Genomic DNA, 20,000 nt, shown 5'->3' on the forward strand with positions numbered 1-20,000 from the left:
GCAGCTATTTTAAACAAGACTGAGGCTTCCAGAGAGTTCCCTCTTTGGCACGGTTTTCCTGACGTGGTCTCTCTGTACTGCTGGGCCCCAAAGCAGACACACTGCCTGCTATGCCTTTTGCATACAGTACAAGAGAATGCAAATAATGTACCAAGCAAGGCAATAGGATCTACAAAAGAAAACCACATTTTTTTTACCACACTCTCACGGTTTACAATTCTCAGCAAGTATCTCAGAAACAGCTGTGGCAAAGCTGTAAAGCTATACAACCTTCAATGCTGGGAGGGTGTTCGGGTGCAATCAGACCACAAAATGGTCATTAAAACAGCATACTTTCTGAAGGCAACACATTGTTATTAATATACACTGATTAATATGCCTCACTAGGACTTATTAAATTCTAAGCACTTGACTTGCTCTGGTAACGCACTGCTCTAACAAAAAGGAAGCATTTTCATGATGTATAGTTTCCACCACACATAAATCATGTACTCTGTGCACTATGTATTGTACAAGGGTATTATTCTAAAGTTTGCCTTCCTGGCTAATCTGTAAAACTTCCTCAATTCCCTGAAGGGTTCAAACTATTGTACTCAAGCAACATCCATGGAAAAATGTTTTTGTTTCAACATTATTACTGACCACTTTTGTGTCAAACATTTCAAAATCAGTCAGAGGACTCTTAAGCTCCAAATAAGTCATCTCCTTCAAAAGATTCCCCAAGAAATCTTTAACACAGAAAAAGTACAGTTTTGTACCTACCATAAATGTAGATGTTAGAGTGCTTATACAGCTGCAGTCATAACAGATGGGTTCTTCTGCCGTCAGGCGGGTCCTCGGTCGGCCGAATTCCAAAGTCTAGGTCCGGCGTCGGTTGTCGTCACTTCTTCCCTGACGTCAGTGCGACAGGGGTATAAAAGAACCAGCTGACGTCATATTCTTCAGTTTTTCTTGCCCCAGATGTCAGGTGCCCCCAGAAGGAAGGCAATACATAAATTTATGTAGTAATGCAATGCAATATAATCAAAATACAGTAGTTGCAAGCAAATACACCATAAAAGAATACCCCAATTAGGTTGTAAGAGGAGGTGTTAGCCAATAGGCCTGTCCCAAGAGGGGAAGGAGGGAGGGAAACCTGGACTGCAGCTGTATTAGCACTCGAACATCTACATTTATGGTAGGTACAAAACTGTACTATGTTCATCGTGCATACAGCTGCAGTCATAACAGATGGGTAGAATCCCAAAGCTAAAAAGGGGTGGTAGGCACTAGGGGGAACTAGGAGGAGCCAGGATGCCCTGCAAGACTGCAGTGGCAAAGCCTGCTCTAGTTTTGTAGTATAATGGTAGGTGGTAGTGCTTGGAGAAGGTATGCACAGAACTCCAAGTGGCTGCTTCCAAAATATCTTTGGTAGGCACTCCTCTGAGGAAAGCTGCAGAGGTAGCTGTGGCCCTTGTGGAGTGAGATCTGATGCCTGCAGGTACAGTTTTACCATGAAAAGAGTAGCAAAAGCGTATGCAGTGGGCTATCCATTTTGAGATTGTCTGTTTGGAAATTGGCTTCCCTTGAGCTCCTATAGCATAGGACACAAAGAGTTGTTCTGATTTTCTGAAAGGCTTTGTTCTGTCCAAATAATAGCACAGCTGTCTGTGGATGTCCAATGAATGTAGTAGTCTCTCCCCTTTGTTTTGAGGATTAGGGTAAAATGTAGGTAAGTGGATAGCCTGATTCAAAGCTACCCTGGATACCACCTTTGGCATAAAGGACGGGTTGGTTCGTAAGGAAACTCTGTCCTGATGGAAAATGATGAAAGGCTGCACAGCCATGAGGGCTTGTAATTCCGATACCCTGCGAGCTGAGGTGATAGCCAGGAGGAAGGCTGTTTTCCAGGACAAATATTGCAAATCTGTTGAAGCAGCTGGCTCAAAAGGAGGCAAGGTCAGCTTTTCTAGAATGAAATTGAGGTCCCAAGCAGGTATTGGTTGTTTCCTTGGGGGTTTTATATTCTTAGCCCCTCTGAGGAACTGTCTTAAGAGGGGGTGAGAGAATAAAGGTGGATCAGTGTTGTATTCTGCAGAAATGGCTGAGGCATGGATTTTGATGGAGGAGAATGAAAGTCCACTGCTTAGCAGCTCAGCTAGATACTGTATTATTTGAGGTAAATTCAGTTTTCCAGGATTCTGGCCCTTTTTCTCATTCCAGGCACAAAACCGTTTACATTTTGCAGAGTAAGCTTTTCTAGTAGACGGCCTTCTGGCTTCCAAAATGACTTCCTGTACTTCCTTGGAGAGTAGGGTTTGTTGTGAAGTTAAGGAATCTTCCATGCGGCCAGATTGAGTGTTTTCAGCTGACTGTGAAGAGTTTTGAAGCTGTGCTGAGTCAGGAGAAGAGGCATTAGAGGTAGGGTCCATGGTGGGGAATGCGTCAGGCTCCTCAGGAGTGGGTACCAGTGCTGTCTTGGCCAGTCTGGAGCAATGAGAATCATCTTTGGTCTGTCTGCTCTGGTTTTTAATAGAACTTTGGGCAGCAGAGGAAGAGGTGGAAAGGCATAAAACTGTCATTGTTGTCCAACTGAAAGAGAGAGCGTCCACTCTCCAGGCCTGTGGATGAAAAGTCCTTAAGCAGAATTTTGTCAATTGGTGATTTTTGTGGGAGGCAAAGAGATCTATGTCTGGCCTTCCCCATGCTTGAATTATCTCTGTAAAAACTTGAGGATGCAACTTCCATTCGTGTGGATCTGTCATATTTCTGCTTAGGTTGTCTGCCAGCGTGTTTTCTTTGCCTGGCAAGTACTGTGCTTGAAGTTCGATTTGTAATTCCAGAGCCATGTTCCAAAGTGACATGACCAGCCTGCATAGGAGATATGAATGGGTTCCTCCCTGTTTGTTTATGTACCACATTACTGTGGTGTTGTCTGTCCTTATCAATAGTTGACCTGGATGTAGAAGGTCTTTGAAAGCTATAATAGCATTTATCACTGCTAGCATTTCCTTTTGATTGATGTGAAGGTGCATTTCTTTTTGGGACCATTTGCCCTGAATGCACCGATCTGTCATGTGCGCCTCCCAGGCGTAGTCCGTGGCGTCTGTTGTGATGACTTGATTTGCTTGAGGCTTGCAGAATGGGAGACCTGTGTTTGTTTGGCATACTTGAGCCCACCACAGAAATTCCTTTTGAAGGCATGGAATTAGTGGTATTATTGTTTCCAAACTGTGGCTGTGTTGAGACCATAGGTTTTTCAGGTACCATTGAAGTTTCCTCATATGCAGCTTTGCACATGGGATTAGTAGTATGCAAGATGCCATGAATCCCAGGGCCTGCAGGATTTTCCTTGCAGTCAGCCTGGTGAAATTTGCTAGTTTTCTGAAGTATTGAGTTAGTTGCCCCTGTTTCTCTGGCGTGAGGTAGGCCATCTGGGTGTTTGTGTCCAAATTGGCACCCAGGAAAATTATTTTCTGAGAGGGTATTAGCCTTGATTTCTTTTTGTTGACTGTGTATCCCAGAGAATTCAACAACATTATTACAAAAGCCAGATGTTTCAGAAGTATGTGCTTGCTGTCCGTTTGGATCAGGCAATCGTCCAAGTATGGGTATATTGGTATCCCTTGAAGACTGCAGTAGGCAATTACTGATGCCAGGCATTTCGTGAATACTCTGGGCGCAGTAGATAAGCCAAAGGGCAATGCAGAGAATTGATAATGGGTTGAACCTGCAAGAAATCTGAGGTATCTTCTGCAATTTTGTCTGATTGGGACATGCAGGTATGCCTCCTTGAGGTCCAATGTTACCAGCCAAGACTCCTTGCCCAGCATGGGAAGAAGCTGCTGTAATGTGAGCATCTTGAATTTTGGTACGAGTAAGAATGTGTTTAGGATGAATAGGTCCAAAATAGGTCTCCAATCTTTTCCCTTCCTTGGTACCAGGAATTGTCTGGAATAAAAACCTTGACCTTGTTCTTGAGTAGGTACCTCTTGAATAGCTTTCATGTCCATGAGATCTGAAATTTGTCTTTGTGCCTCTGCCCTTTGATTGTGTGGCAGGTTTGGCATGCCTCTCATTTTTGGAAGGGTGTGAAAATGGAATCTGTAGCCTCTGTTTAAAATGTCCAGGATCCATTTGTCTTTTGTGACAATATGCCAATTTTTCGAAAATAATGCTAGTTTTCCACCTAAGGGTGCTGCCATTTGAGCCTTGCTTGGCGTACAAAGGGGAAAGTCATTAGGTTTGCTTTCTGAATGGCTGCAAACTATCTTCACCACCTCTTTGTGTAGGAGCGTGCCATTGTCTGCCTCTAAACGATTCATGAGATTGCCCTCTGCCCCTCGGGCGCCTGTATCTACCTATTTGGGGTCTGTCCGAGGCAGGAAAGGACCAATTTTTGGAAGGCCAATTTCTACTGAAACGTGGAGGTTGTACCTGTAGAAAATCTTTCACTGTTTGCATTGATTTAGCCTTTTCCTCCATTTTCCTTAATACCTCCTCAGCTTTAACACCAAATAATACATCCTTTTGTAGAGGGGCATCTAGTAATTTAGCTTTGACATGATCTGGTAAGGTTTGCTCCTTGAGCCAGGCATGTCTACGTATGACTGATCCTGTAACAGCAGCTCTACATGAAGCCTCTAGGGCATCAAAACCACATTGCAAGGTATGTTTACCCACTTGTTCTGCACTATGCATCAAATCCTGCAATTCCTTCAAGTCTGGTTGTTCAGGTTGTGACATTTTGCTTCTCAACTGTGATAACAGAAACTGTTGGTACTTTAACATATGGAACTGGCAGTTTAATGCCTTCATAGTTAAAGTGGCCGAGGTGTATACCTTTTTTCCCCACCTTTCTAAAGATCTGGAATCTCTCTCGGAAGGTAATGGATTTTTAGCAGTGGAGGCCTTAATCCCTTTGGGGCCCTGTGATATAGTTTCTGGGTCAGCCGCATGGCTTTTGTATAAAAATTGGTGTGAGTCAGGAACCCGGTAGTACCTGTCAGGCTTGACTGGGGCTGGAGGTAAAGAGTCTGGGTTAAGGCAGGCCTCCGAATACACATCATCTAGTATGTCTAAGACAGGAGGTATAGCCAGAGGCCTGTGCTGAGGTAGCAAGAGAAAATCCCTAAGCCTTTTCTTGGAGTCTGAGTACTCTTGGCCTTCCCAGTGGAAGTGTTCCCTCAAGGTATGCAAGGTTTCCCCAAATAAGTAATCCTCTGGGGGGGAGACAGAGGGAATGGACTCCTCTGCATCAGAATCTTCAAAAGGGGAGTAAGAATGTTTCTGTTCATCAGAGTGCTCTGAAATAATGGAGGCCTGGTCTGAGGAGGGGGATTCTTCCTCCAGTCTGGGCCTTTTGTCCGGGGGTTGAGAACCCCTGATAAGAGTAATTAAATCCTCAGCCATTTTAAGCATCTGTTTTTTAGGCATGGGACCTGGAGAAGGGCCCTGTGTAGCTGGTCTCTTAGAATGCATGGCTGCTTTAGACTTAGTGAAAGCCTTGATGGAAAAAGAAGATGAAGGTCTGAAGACACCTTGAGAGGAGGCAGACCTGTCTACATTTTGAGTTTCACCACCAAGAGTGGCTTCGGTATCTGTAGTCGGGGTGTGGGACGAGGAGCCTGTGACCTCGGGCACAGTAGACACTGCCAATGAAGTGTCGTCGGTAGGCAGGGGCTGCGTAGGCGCCTCGCTGAGAACCAGACCACCTGTAGTCGGCTTTGGCGTGGTGTCGGTAGAGGCCGCGGACCTTGTGTGCCAGTCCTTATCTTTGCGTTTTTTAGACAAAACTGGAGTCGGAGTATCCGACGACATAATGTAGTTAAATTTTTTGCCAAAATAGTGCTGGGCGAACTCCGCCCGACGCTTAATGGTGCTTTTGTTGAAAGTAGCACAAAAACGACAGACCGTGACGTTGTGGTCTGGGCCTAAGCAAGGAATGCAGAGGGAATGAAAATCCTTATGCGGTATTTGCTTCCCACATGAAATACAATTATTAACTTTGTCTGACATCGGTCTGAGGCAAGAAAAGTTTCAACGGGTACTTAGCTTTCAAGAAGACTTCGGTTGCAAAATTTTCGTAATTTCAGGAGCTGGCCGACCGGCACTTGCGAACTGCTTCTGCTTCAGGCACCGCGCGGCAAGAAAGACTGAAGAAGATGGCGTCGGCTGGTTCTTTTATACCCCTGTCGCACTGTCAGGGAAGAAGCGACGACAACCGACGCCGGACCTAGACTTTGGAATTCGGCCGACCGAGGACCCGCCTGACGGCAGAAGAACCCATCTGTTATGACTGCAGCTGTATGCACGATGAACATCTGTAATCTCAGACAAGAACTTCAGGCAGAAATTTGGGAATGAAGTTGCTAATGATTATCAGTTTACCCGACAAGAGACCAGTGCAAAATCATCTTTCTTAGGCATAACTTCAATACTGTGTGACAGTGGCATAAAACGGAGTATAAATAAGCCGCTAAAAATGAGAAATAAGCATAAGGTTATAAAGAAAAAACATAAACCATAATATACTGTGTATAAAGGCAGCATAAAATAGTTGGTGATGGCGCAGATGTGCAAAAGCTGTGTAACACAATTCACATGGAGATAAGTAGTGTAATTTATATAAAAAGTCAGAAGCTTCAACATTTAAAAAGTGCTCACCCACCCACACCTGGGGTGCAAAAGCATTAGCAATTTGTGAAGCAAGAATGTATGCCATGAAAAAGTATGTGGCTTCAGTAAGACGCTGTAGTCATTTTTTTTTTTTAACTAGCAAATCAAATAAGTCTGCCAGGTTCTCAGAAATGTTAACATGTAAAGTTGAAATAGGCTTTACCATATATCAATGTTCAATCAAATGAAGTGGGCTGACACTATGGTGAGACCTGCAATTTTAATTTACTAAAAGTATATGAGCAGAGTAGATGACAAGCATGTGCTAAGTAATGATTAGCAGGCAGGAGAGTCTGGCAGTAAAAATTGTGTATTTGTAAATGCATTTCACTAATTCTATATTATGATTACACTGTCCTTGTACCTACATACCATTTATGTATTTTCTGTGCTGTTTTGTCACTATGGCACGGGCTGTGCTGAAAAGGGTTCTTGGACCAAACAGTTCACCTACCCGGTAACAAAGTCAAATACTGTAAGCTTGCATACAAACCGCCCAAAATGCATATTGCACAGTTCTGGCAGTACTGGGTTCTCGAGTAAACACACCTTAAAGGCAAGCTACTTCTAGTGGTGCTATCGATTTATCACGGACAAAAAAAATGTGCTCTGAAGGATTCCCATACATGAAGGGTCTCTCGCTTTCTGGATTTACACAGACACTCCAGCAGAGTTAAAACATGAAGATGTAAATACAGAGTGATAATACAGCTACTGTCCTGCACTCTAGCTAACCATGGCATGTACAAAAAACTACATACCTACCCTGGGTAGAAAGTAACAGGTATCGCACCATGCTTTTTATCCAAAAAGTGAGTGACACCACAAATTTCGTAATCCTGGTCAGAGAAAATAACTGTGATGCAGTATTTTCTTAAGCTTTAGATGGGAGATCTAAATCCACCCCATACCTGATCACAAACCAAACAAAAAGATGATTTTTAATCCTCATGCTTACAAACAGTAGCTCACAGGTTTAACAGTGTGCACACATCCAGTGAATCATCTCAGTTGTTCAGGTTACTAGTCTGAGAGAATTCAGGCAGTGGGTGGCCTCTGCACAATCTAGAACAGTGATGGCAAACCTGACACACGCCACAACGTTTTGGCTGACATGTCAGCAATCACCAACACCCAAGTTACCAAAGACACTGCTTTGCATTCATTGCTCATGTGAAGTGCACTGAATTATTTTGGGTTTGGTGTGTCAAAAGCTCCTGGCACACAAGGTTCGCCATCACTGATCTAGAATCAAGTGGCAAAGCAATTGAACCCTACAAAAACCTGTGCTGCTGCAGGACAGAAAAGCCACATGAAAACTTTGTCAGAGAGACGATCACCAATAAAGGGGTCATGGAAGATTCTGACTCTGACTCATTACTGCTTTTCATTTAATTTCAGTATATTTTACATCTATCCCTCATGTCACCAAGCTACATTTCCACTATCTATGCTTCCACTTCAGCAGACATTTTTGTTCGCTATCAATTATGCCCCAAATTAATCTTTGTTTTACACAGAAATACTGCAAAATTTTGCTATAACATGACGACAACAAAAAAAAAACAAAAAACAGGGAAATCCCAAATGGGCCCAGTTACTCTTCACTTCATTTCACGTCCATAAATCTATACGTATATGACAAAGTTTGGCTCTGTGGCATATACCGATAAAGCCCTGACTATTACAAAAGTTTGAATAGCAGACTGGCTGCTAAAACAATTGGATGGGGCTGGAGTGTGCAGCTTATACTAGCCCATCTGTCTTGAGGAGTAAGGGGGATGGTGGTTTCATCCAGCTCACCTGTTCTTAAGTAGAGACTTGCATGCAATCAGTGGCCAGAGGACAGGTAGACATGGTCTTAGTAATCCCAAATTATTAAAGTCAGCCTTCGTGGGATGTGTGCTTGGAAGAAAGCTTATTTAGCTGGGAGGGCTCAATGCTGCTGCCTTCAAGCAAGTCCCCAGATCAACCACGAGGGGTGGGGTTAGGCCAAATAGAAGTACCCCTCACAGCCAACTGTTTTACGGTTGCCCCAAAATCTATTCTGTGATGGGGAACAAATGGGGAGTGGCAGCTGCTCGATGGTTGGCACTAAAGAATCAGTAAAAGGATGTACAAAAAAATATTACTTTATTTCTGTATGTATATCCATACAAATATGGTTGCCACTTGTTTAGCGACACAACTGAACAGCTGTACGTTTTGAACAAAGGACCATTTGTATGAATGCTGTCCCAGGTGCCTTCAGGTTGGATGTCGAAGATTAGTGACAGGGCTAGGAGTTTGTGTTGGAGTGTGTTACAGTTAGGTTAAGGAGACAGATAATGCATGTGTGTCTGTTTATTTATGCTGAGTGTCTGTCTGAGATGCCTTGTGTAGTGGTAGTTTAACAGAGAAGGCTTTTTACATTAAGGTGCATGTTAGAGTAAGGGGTAGGCAGCTTACCCTAAAAAAAAGCCCTTGCCATAACACTACTGCTATTCAAACCAACATGAGCTGAATGAGTGGTAAGGTTACAGGTAATAAATCAGAAAAGGAAATTTGTCTCCTTTTTCAGTGTACTGTGTGCGTCACACTGTCTAATGCTGCTGATATTATGAATGGTCAATGTGTTTTTTTTTTTGTTGATTTTTTTTTTCATTTAACATGTCGTCCACTCATGTTCTAATCATATATAATTTATTTACTGCCCACATGCATGTAGTATTAACAGATTTCCTCAAAGACACTACGTCTTCTGAAGTGTGGCCTCAAACGTTCAAATCTAGTCAACCATTTATCGATGTCCTGCACATCTACAATGCCTCTATAACCTTTGATCAGGCTGTGAAGTACTGCCCCCTATGATCAATGGAAACAGCGATCATACAGAAGTAATTTCTCAAATCACAACTTACACAACTGCCCATAACTCTACCTGCACACACCACAAATGATCTCAGTAGAGGGGCAAGGCAAACCCTGCAACCAAATCCTCTTACATACATATGCCAATTCAACAGTTATGATAACACAGAGGAATGGAAAAAAATCCAAACATGCTGCAGAATGGTCTTCCCCAAACAGCAGCACCACACTGTACACAGTACAATAAGGCATGTTTGTAAGGAATAGTGACATCAGATGAACTTTAAAGAAGCTGGAACCAGACAAATCTGACCTTGATCAAAGGCAGGGAAGGTTTGTGAGGCAAAGAAAATCACAAATACTTGTAGAAATGCTGGAATATGCAGCAGCTACTCATCCAGTGCAATGTGGCACAATTTTAAGAAAAGAATTTCTAAACACTTTATCCCTTAAAAAAGGTAAAAAGTATTTGGCAATGATTCAGAATGAACTGCATTCAGACTTCTTATATGCACCTAATGGACACCAGTGTTATATAACTACAAACACCCAAAATATGGGAAAAGCTGGCCTTCAATAGTTTCAAACCACCTCGTCTGGCTAATCCAATGATGCTGATCACTTAGTAGAGCTTGCTTACCCAATACTTGGGAATGCAGCAAAACAAATAAAGGCCAAACCTGCCCATTTGTACACTAATGTAACACAATGCTGCTCAAAATTTGAGCTACAAGAACATGATTCCACATTAAAGTGTGTAAAAAGAAATCATGTACTCACCATAACGCTCCATCTGAGTAGTTGTACTTCATTTATCTTCAACCTGTGGGTATTCGGATCCAAAACGGCTGCATCGCTAGCATATGATCCGAGCTCCGAGCACCTCCCCTTACACATAGTGACTTCTATCTCCTTCCCTCCCTCAGATTGAGTTTGCTGTACAAGAAAACATAAGCCCGACCCAATCAGACCTTACCACTAAGGGTCTTCACAGAACCTAGGCCAAGCATGAGCAGGAGAGCCACAATAGTGCCCTCTCCTACATACCAGGATAGGACAATAATGATAAGGTCAGAGGGAAGAAGGGGAGGACAGATGAAGACGCATTAAGTACAACTACTCAGATGGAACGTTATGGTGAGTACATAACTCATTTATCTGAAGTAGTTTACTTCATTTGGTCTTCAACCTGTGGGGCAGAGTCCCCAGCTACCAACACTGGGTGGCCCTCATGGAAGGATATTCCAGAGCACTGCGGACCCAAAAGATGCCTCACTCCATTTGTAATGAGATATGAAGGTGTGAGATGAAGACCAAGTAGCTGCAGCGCAAATATCATTCAGTGATACCCTAGACTAAAAGGCCGCTGATGTTGCCATAGATCTAGTTGAATGGGCTTTCACCTGACCCGGAGGGGAGATACCTCTATCAGAATATGCTCAAATAATACATTGTGAAATCCAGCAAGTGATGGTAACTTTGGAAATTGGTTTGCCTAGAAAGGGTTTGGAGTAGGAGACAAACAACTGGTCAGATTTAAGAAAATATTCTGTTCTGTGTAAATAAAACCTCAGCTGCCTGTGCACATCCAATAAATGTAACTTGTATTCAACCGTTTTGGAAGTTTGGAAAGAAGACAGGCAAACTGATAGTTTGAATGATATCTGTTTCTGAGGCCACTTTAGGGAGAAAGTAAGGATTAGTGCGCACGGAAACCCTGTCTTTATGAAAAAACATGTATGGGACTTTGATAGACAATGCTTGAAGTTCCAACACCCTCCTTGCCGAAGTGATAGCCACTAAAAAAAGCTATCTTTCAAGAAAGAAACTATAAACCTACTGATGCTGCAGGCTCAAAGGGAGGGGAGACTAGAGCCTGAAGTACAAAGGTAAAGTCCCAAGGAGGTGTAGGATCTTTCACCAGGGACCATAAGAGAAAGGTACCTTTAAGGAAGGTTTTACAAAGCCTAGAGGAAGCTAGAGAAACCATATTTTCCCCTACATAAAAGTTAGAGATGGCAGCCAGTTAGACTTTAACAGTGGAAGAGCTAGCACCTTGGTGAAAGATACCGACTAGAAATTCTAGAACAGCCTGGACCGCAGCCATAAAGGGATCTAACTTCCGTTGACAGGCCCATAAAGAAAAACATTTCCACTTGCTACAATATATTTCTCTGGTGGAAGATTTGTGAGCCGCCACCAGTATGGTCTTAACTGGAGATAAACTGGGAATCCTAATCATTACTGGAACTGAAGCAGCCAAGCGGTGAGTTTCAGACTGTCCAGGTCTGGGTGAGGAATCTCCGAGGGATGAGAAATGAGATCCAGAACCGGATCCAAGAAGCATGGTGGAACTACCAGGTGAGACCAAAGAGAGGGGAACTAGACTTGGCAAGGCCAGAATGGTGTAATGAGCATTACTGAGCTCCCAGACCTTCGAGCTTTCTGAAGAAACTTCGGGATGAGAGGTAACGGGGGGGGGGTTAGGGGGGGGTAAGCATAAAGAAGACCGGAAGGCTAAGCATGAACTTGTGCATCTCTGGGGCTTCCCCTGAGTGGGGTTCAGAGTGAAGAACTCGCTGCATTTCACTTTGGAAGGAGATGCGAAGAGATCGCAGCAAGACTGACCCCACTTGAGGATGATCTGTTCCACTACTGAAGGATTCAGGGGTCTACATTAGATAAATGAAAGTTTATCTTACTGAACGCTGACATTATCGAAAATCCCACAACTCGGAACTGCAATTGTGGGGGGCTGCGCACCCCACACCCCCCTGCTAAATATATATTCCAACTCTGAGATCGCACTACAGTGAGGAAAGAGCAAATATTCCCATCTTGACTGTACTGCGATCTCACACTTCCGGTTTCGGGTTATGGGATTTTCACTCATGTTAGCGTTCGGTAAGATAAACTTTCATTTATCTAATATAGACCCGGATTCAGAGACCACTCGTAAGGCATCAGAATAGTCCTGCTGAGCCTGTCCTCCAGAATGTTGGACCTTCCCGAAATGTGCGTTACCACTAGAAAGGGGCCAGTGGAAACTGCCCATTCCCACACTCTCATGGCTTTGCGACAAAGGGGGCAAGATCTGGTTCCGCTCTGCTTGTTTATATACCAGACTACGGACACATCTGATTGAATAGCAATCGTCCCCAGAGGAAGATAGGCATAAAGGGCTTGCAACACTAGAAGAACTGTCCTCAACTCCAGGGCACTGATAAGCAAATTGGTCTTGGAGGGGGACCACGTGCCTTGAACCTTTCTTCCCGAACAATGCCCCCCCCCACCATAGCTGGGAAGCATCCGTGGTCACTGCGGTGGTGGAAAAGGCTGGGAGAAATGGACATCTCTCGACAAGATCTGGGGAGACAATCCACCAGTGAAGAGATTCTCTGCATGCCCGAGATATACGAATCAGATGGGACCGAGGTAGGTCCAGAAGAGACCACTGAACTGCTAGTGCCCATTGAAGAACTCGCATTGTGAAGCCATGCAAGGGGTAGAAGATTGACTGTGGCTGCCATGGAACCCAGAGCCCACAGCACTGACTCTGCTGATGAAAGAAAAGTCTGTAGGATGTAAGATACATGGAGTCTTAGATTGTGGCCCTCTCCAGGGTGAGGTAAACCATCATTTGAACTGTATCCAGCCAGGGTCCGATAAAGTCTAGACTCTGAACTGGAGTCAACGACGATTTGCTGAGGCTGATGGTAATGCATAGACTGTTTGCTAATACAAGGAAGTAGTCCCTGGCTCGGCAAAGCAGACACTTGGTAGGGGCAGCAAGGAGCCAATCATCCAGGCAGGGGAAGACCTGTATCCCCTGAAGTCATAGGTGAGATGCTACCACCACCATTACTTTGATGAACACCCGGAGGGCTGTGGTGAGACCAAAGGGTAGGGCCCTGAACTGATAGTGATTGGCCCTCGGACAAAGCGGAGAAACCTGCGGGGGCGCTTGTTCATTTTTGATGTGATAGTACGCGTCCTTGAGGTTGATCGAGCACATCCAATCCTCTGCCTGTAGACAAGGCAGAATAGACTGAAGGGTGACCATCCGGAATTTCTCCTTGGCTACAGACAGGTTCAAGGTGGAAAGATCCAGAATTGCTCTTGGGTCCCTCATTTTCTTTGGCACCAAAAAGAGCCTGGAAAAGATGCCTGATCTGGACTGGTCTAGGGGGATGGGCTGGATGACTCGCTTTCTTAGCAGCTTTTCTATTTCTCGTGCTGCTACTTCCCTTTGCGTGGGTGGAACATCTGGGAGGTGTTTTGGTGGGGGAGGTGGATCCATAAATGGGATGGTATAACCTCTGGGTATGATTTGCAACATCCAACGGTCTGTTGTTACGGACTCCCACTCTGTTGGATGTAATGAAAGACGGCCCCCGACTGCCTCGAGAGATAAGCAGTCGGGCAGCCCCTGAGGGCTGCTGTGCAGGTCTGTCCGAGAAAGGTTCTCAAGACCAGACGTTCTTCAGACCCTCTCTGCCTCTGCGCCAACATCTATCGTATCCCAGATCCAGTATCTGCCTCTGGGGGAAGATGAGTCCTGAGTGTCCCGAGAGAACTGAGATTTCTGGAACCACATCATCTTTGCCTCTCGATGATTTCTCGAAAAGGATCTTTGAGGGGTGGAGAAGCGGATCCCGATGGCAGACAGCGTCTTCCCATCCTTCTCATTCTGGACCTGGGTCTCACACACACACTCCCCAAACAGGGAAGAATCATCATGGGGGCATTGGCAAAGGATGCCCCGAAGGGTTCCGAAAACTAGCATAGCCGAAGGCAGGTGTGCAGCCTCATAGCAATGCCGGACATGGCAGCCCTAGCAGCACCTTCCGTGGCATGGGAGAGGAGACACATGGATGTACTGACGACCTTTCAGAGTGGCCATGCATCCAGAGAACGTTTTCTTGCCCTCCACCGACATGGACTCTAGGGGCGACTCAGCGACTTCCTTGACCAGGACACTCTGTAATCAGATAACATGCTCCATATATATAATTCAGTGCCCTTATAGAAAAGGTTGCTGAAGCATATACTCTCTTCCCCAAACGATCCATAGTCCTTAACTCCCGGTCAGGAGGATGGACTGTAGAGCTCTCGTGTGCGAGCTCTTTCTTGGTGCTGGCTGCCACCACCATAGCGTCTACTGAGGACCCCTTACTCCAGCTAGTCCTGTCTGGTGGGGAGCAGAGTACCTTTGTCTGGCCTTTTTGGGATAGGTTCCACGGTGTCCGGTTCCTTGCATGCCCTGGTGGTGATCAGGTCCACAAGTGGATCCGCAGGGGGGACAACCAGGAGGTAGACGAGCCCATTCCGAATGCCTCTAGGAACATTGACTCATCTGGAGTTGGTTTTTGGGTGGACCACCCTCCTCTTTGGCGCAAGAGTTCCATGATGTCTCTAAAGGAGACCTCCTCGGGGAGGGTGATCTGGGGGAACCTTCCCCTTCCTCCAAGTCAGTGTCATCTGTGAGGGACTCTAGAGAGGAGTCCAGGTGCCTCTTTTTGCATGTTCATTTGCGAGGTACCTCCTCAGTGGGACACTGTGGGGAGGACTCGCAAACTTCCTGCTGTATCCGAGTTGGAGCCTCCTGAGGCAAAACAAGCACAGGCTGTCCCTGACATGACAGAAGAGTCAGAGCCGTACCCAGAACCAAGGGAGTGGGGGCGGAATCAGAGGAGGAAACTGTCAGGGGTCTTGACCCACTCAAAGACCCTCTCAACCACGGCAAATGCCGAAGGAGAGCAGGCATCCTGGGAAACAAGCAAGGGAGCCGCTCTTCTCAGATCCAACGGAGTCAGAGCCAACCCACAGTAGCCGGAATGCCAAGGGGGAGACTGCGGTCTGACAAACTCGGAGCCGACAGCGCCCCCTTGGATCAGACGCCTAGGCTATGGCTCCAAGCGGTCGAATCCAAACTAGTCTAATCCGACACACTCAAGGCAACAGCCGGCATCGGCACCAACCCCCTGACTTCTCAAATCCAAAGACTCCAAAACCAAACGTCAGCTCGGGGAAGGAGTTATGGGGTGAATAAGGGTTGTGAACTCCCTGCTCTGAAGAGAGAGGGGTCTGGTAAGACTCTCAAATGATCTGGGTGTGGATAAATTTCCACATCATTCTATCCATCTCCACCTCGCTGAAACTGCGTGTAGAACGTGAAGATGAGGCCACCGATGCTGGCCTGGAGTGCCAGTGAGGAGATGCTCTAGACGGTGGTCTGGACACCACCGGCTCCGGGGAGGAATCTGGGTGAATGGAGCCGGGGAGTATTAGGCCTAGAAGAGGTCTTTGGAGGAGGACCCATCAGAGCCGAGTGGTCCAGGGTTCGCTTCCTCTGTCTTTTTTAGATTTCTCCCCATCCGCAGGCCTCATGGTGGGAGGTTGAGTCCCAGAGGCCTGGGAAGGGGATGAAGCAGTAGTGGCTACTGACGTGGCCGGGCTAGAAGTAATGGGGATGGCCATCCCTGATAAGGAAAGAAGCCCTTTCATAATTAGTTTATCCCTCCCGTCCTTCAGGGCCCTAGGATTAAAGCCCACGCAAATAAAGCAGGCTGTGAATAGATGGGTCGGGACTAAACACACTACGCACAGAGTGTGGCCTTCAGCTGGGGGAGAGCTTATGGCCACATTCCATGCATTTCCGAAAAATAGGCTAGGGGGTTTCAGCCATGCTTGGGAAATAAGACACTAAGACACACACACACACACACACACACACACACACACACACACACACACACACACACACACACACACACACACACACACACACACCAATCACACACTCACTAACAAGAAGGGGTAGTGGGGAGGTGAAGGGGGAACTACCACACTAACCCCCCCTTTTTTTAATGACCTACGACTAAAACGCGAGGTAGGGGAGGTTGAAAAAGAAAGTAGGGGAACCCTACACCTGTAGAGAAAACTGTCACTTACCCAACGATAAGCCTGAAAGCTCAGCAACCATGATGCGTAGCTTTTCATTGGCAAACGAGATCTGAGGGAAGGAAGGAGATAGAGGGGCATTATGGGCAAGGGGAGGAGCTTGGAGCTCTGCTCAGGTGCAAGTGATGTGGCCGTCTCGGATCCGATCTGGATCTGAATACCCACAGGTTGAAGACCAAATGAAGTAACCTACTTCAGATAAAGAGTTTTGGCTGGATGGACAACAGGTAATACATGGAAAATGGCTCTCCATCTGCAGAGTTCAGACATATAATGCTTTAGAAGCACAGCATGTAAGTGACAGTGCAGCACAGCACCCTTCTAGTGGCTGGTGCTTAGCAATCAGGACCACTACACCTCTTATTTCGGTAGATAGGCAAAAAACACCCTCAAAGATCACAGAAGGCGTACAAGCTAGGAGAAAATGTGGGGAAGCATTTCTGGCTGTTACATAACTCTATAAAGGGGCTTTTTGTAGGAACCTGAGTGTAGACCACAAGAGTAACTATCAGTGTACATTTTCATCTCTAACTTTAGTTTATTCAAATCAACATTAAGACATTAAAAACTTATTCAATGAATTACATGAATGTATCTTAAGAGCTTATATGGAGAAAAGGGCATTTCAAAATGCCATTTAGGAGATATAAGAATCTTAAAAGTTACAATTAGAATAAAAACTTTAAAAGCTCATGTGTTCCATAAGTATGTACAGCAAAGCACTACACAGATCAAGTCTCTAATCTAAACACAGATGTGTTGTTTTACATACAATGATGCAGCAGAACTCACAGTTCACTACTTGCATTTCAAGTCAGAGAGCAATTTCATGGTGTTGTGCAAATGCAGAGGGGCAAGCTGCCAAATATACATGGACTGAGAATAAGAAACTAGATTCAATTACTAGCAGGGATGGATCTGATTCCTGGTTACACAGTTGAGCAAAAACAAAAATGGAAAAGTGAGGTGTGAGCAGGCCAAACAGTTGCTTTTTTCTGTCAACTGTATTTCTTTCTTGCAGTATACGTCAGACAGGAACTAGATATCCGGGGCAAATGATGTAGCGGATATTGTTGTTTAACAGCACAAACACAGGAGAAGCTGCATAAATACCTTATCTTATAGTGCTTGGCAAACTGGCAAACATCACTAGTTAAAACACACTACCATGTCAAATGACTGATCATAACTGACTGACCACAAACAGAACAACCAGGCATAGTAAAAGAATTTTCCCCACTGAAAGACCTGATGTCACTCCAGCCTATTTTAACTTGGCTGCAAAGTGCATTGTGTCTGTCTGTAAGTACCATAAATGGACAGTGAGACATTAATATTGTTGATACCAGACTACTTATAAGAGGAAGGGGTAAGTTATCTTTTACAGGTCCACATCAAGAAATAATCACTGCTTTTAATAAGCAGCTAAAAAATAAAGCCTTAATACACAAAACCATCATCATGCCCTAGTAACACAGAAGACATTTAAGCATAGAAGTACTTCTGACAACAGTCCTCAAGCCAGTGGAACATGTGGAAAAGGTGCGTTTTTGCTAAATGCAACTTGCTGCATGATTCACATATATACTTTTGTATTACTTCCAAGAAATGGAAAATTATGTAACTTGCATTGTTAAACAGGGTCAGCGGAGCAATGTTTTTGTTAAAGAAAATGCCTACTGCAAATATAAGTATTAATAAAAACAAAACTATAACAAAAGGACTTGCACACTGCCCAGGAGACTTGAATGTTTGTGCACGGTTCTGTGAAACATTTAGGCTGCACTGCAATCGTTTCAAATAATTAACATCTGGTAAAGGTGCTTTGTCCATCTGCCCAATTGCAATTTTGGACCAACTGTCCTTCAGAAACTCCTCTAGAGACGGGCAAATTTCTAAAGGTCTAATTTGGGGTAGTTGCATTCTCTTCAGAGCTTCTACACGTCGACGATAGATATTAACTTTTTCCAGAAAACACAAAGGAGACTCCTCCTCTTCAACAGATGCACTAAAAGAAATTAAGTCTAGTTGTTCTTCCCGTACGGACTTAATCTTTTCAATCAGTGGTGCATATTCCTTAGCAATTTTGCCTGACATTTCATTTAAAGCATTTATCATAGATTCCTTTTTCTGCAGTAAAGACTTGTTTAAATCTGCAAAATACTCTTCTACTGCCTCAATATCTTTCTGCACAACCTGTTTATGTTGGTCTTTTTGATGTTCCAGCATTTCAATAAGTACACACACATGTGCCCATTTTTTGTCAGTTAATTGTTTAAGAAGTTTCCCAGGGGTCTCCTTTTCTTTAATATAAGCACTTTCAAGATCATCTATAGGATGACCCTGGTGCTTGCCAATTGTAAGACAACAGCCACAGACCAACTTTTGATCTAGGATGCAAAAAACATTTAAAGGCTGCCTAGGATGCTCAGGACAAGTAGAAGTTTTTGGATGGTCCTCCTTTTGGTACTTTTCGATGATAGCTCTTAAGGAGAAGTTTACAGGCAGTGACTCAATGCCAGATGGTGGGAGTTCTACAACGGTTCTACAGTTCGGACACTTAAGTGGAACTCTCAGGGGTCTCCATATTGAATAACTGTCTGCTACATGGAGAACATTCTCTAAGCAGCCTCGACAAAAAGTGTGAGAACATGGTAACACACGGGGATCTTCAAAAATAGCATAGCAAATACAGCAGGTTAGGTCTTCTTCTAAATTATCCATAACAGCTGAAAAGGAAGAAAAAAAAAAGTAAATATTTCAGAAGGCTCCAAGAAATGAAAAGCATTCTGTTACACATATCTCACCAAATTCTCTTTAGCTAAAAATGTACTGGGACTTTTAGCTCATACATCTTTTCATCATATTGTCAAGCTGCCACTACAGAAGCAAATGGTTCAGTTATGCAAAGCTTATCCCTACTCATTAAATGAGTGTACTGCAAATAATATCACTTCCTACATACAAGAACCACTCCCAAAACAGCATGTAAATGAATGCTGGCACTTTATTATACCACACAAGTTGTGTTACAGACAGCTATGATTTGTTGAACATAGTGGACTCAACCGATTACAACACTGACATGTGGGTTCTCCCCATCACCATTACAGAGAAGATTATGTACAGAAAACAATGCTCACTTGCTCCTAAGAATTAAGTTTAACCAGAAAGGAACACTGGGAAAAGTACAATAATGGCTTTTTGAAACAAAATAGGAATGCATGCATCATGAAACTTAAATACATTGCTTGTAATACCTTCATTTATCATTTGCCGCATGGGTTACTATCTCTACACAGACTCTACACTCAGCTGTACTACAGACTTAAAATTAATAAGACCAGCTGACAACTTCTCAAAATAAAATAATTAATTAGCTAACTAACAAAAATAAAAAAAAAACAATCTCCCAAGCCTTCAACAAAAATTATGTGCTACCTGATGGAAACGCAAGCACGTAAAACTTGCATCAATGATTCTATTGGCAACTGACAATCAATTACATCAGCAATTAACTGATACAAAAT

The 20,000-nt window shown here is 44.3% G+C and overlaps 1 protein-coding gene across 2 annotated transcripts in view; it reads right to left on the reverse strand.

Moving 5' to 3' along the window:
• Nucleotides 1-13,704: 13,704 nt before the first annotated feature.
• TRIM59 (tripartite motif containing 59) overlaps nucleotides 13,705-20,000 on the reverse strand; it is a 310,461-nt gene continuing 304,165 nt past the window's right edge. For both annotated transcript variants that reach the window (XM_044070460.1, XM_044070459.1), the window contains exon 2: nucleotides 13,705-19,199. In XM_044070460.1, the coding sequence (XP_043926395.1) occupies nucleotides 17,956-19,194 (1,239 nt within the window). In that variant the 5' untranslated portion in view covers nucleotides 19,195-19,199 and the 3' untranslated portion in view covers nucleotides 13,705-17,955. The remainder of the gene's footprint in view (nucleotides 19,200-20,000) is intronic.

This window comes from Protopterus annectens, chromosome 4.part1 (assembly GCF_019279795.1).
Source record: "Protopterus annectens isolate FY-2018-M chromosome 4.part1, PAN1.0, whole genome shotgun sequence".
NCBI lineage: Eukaryota > Metazoa > Chordata > Ceratodontiformes > Protopteridae > Protopterus > Protopterus annectens.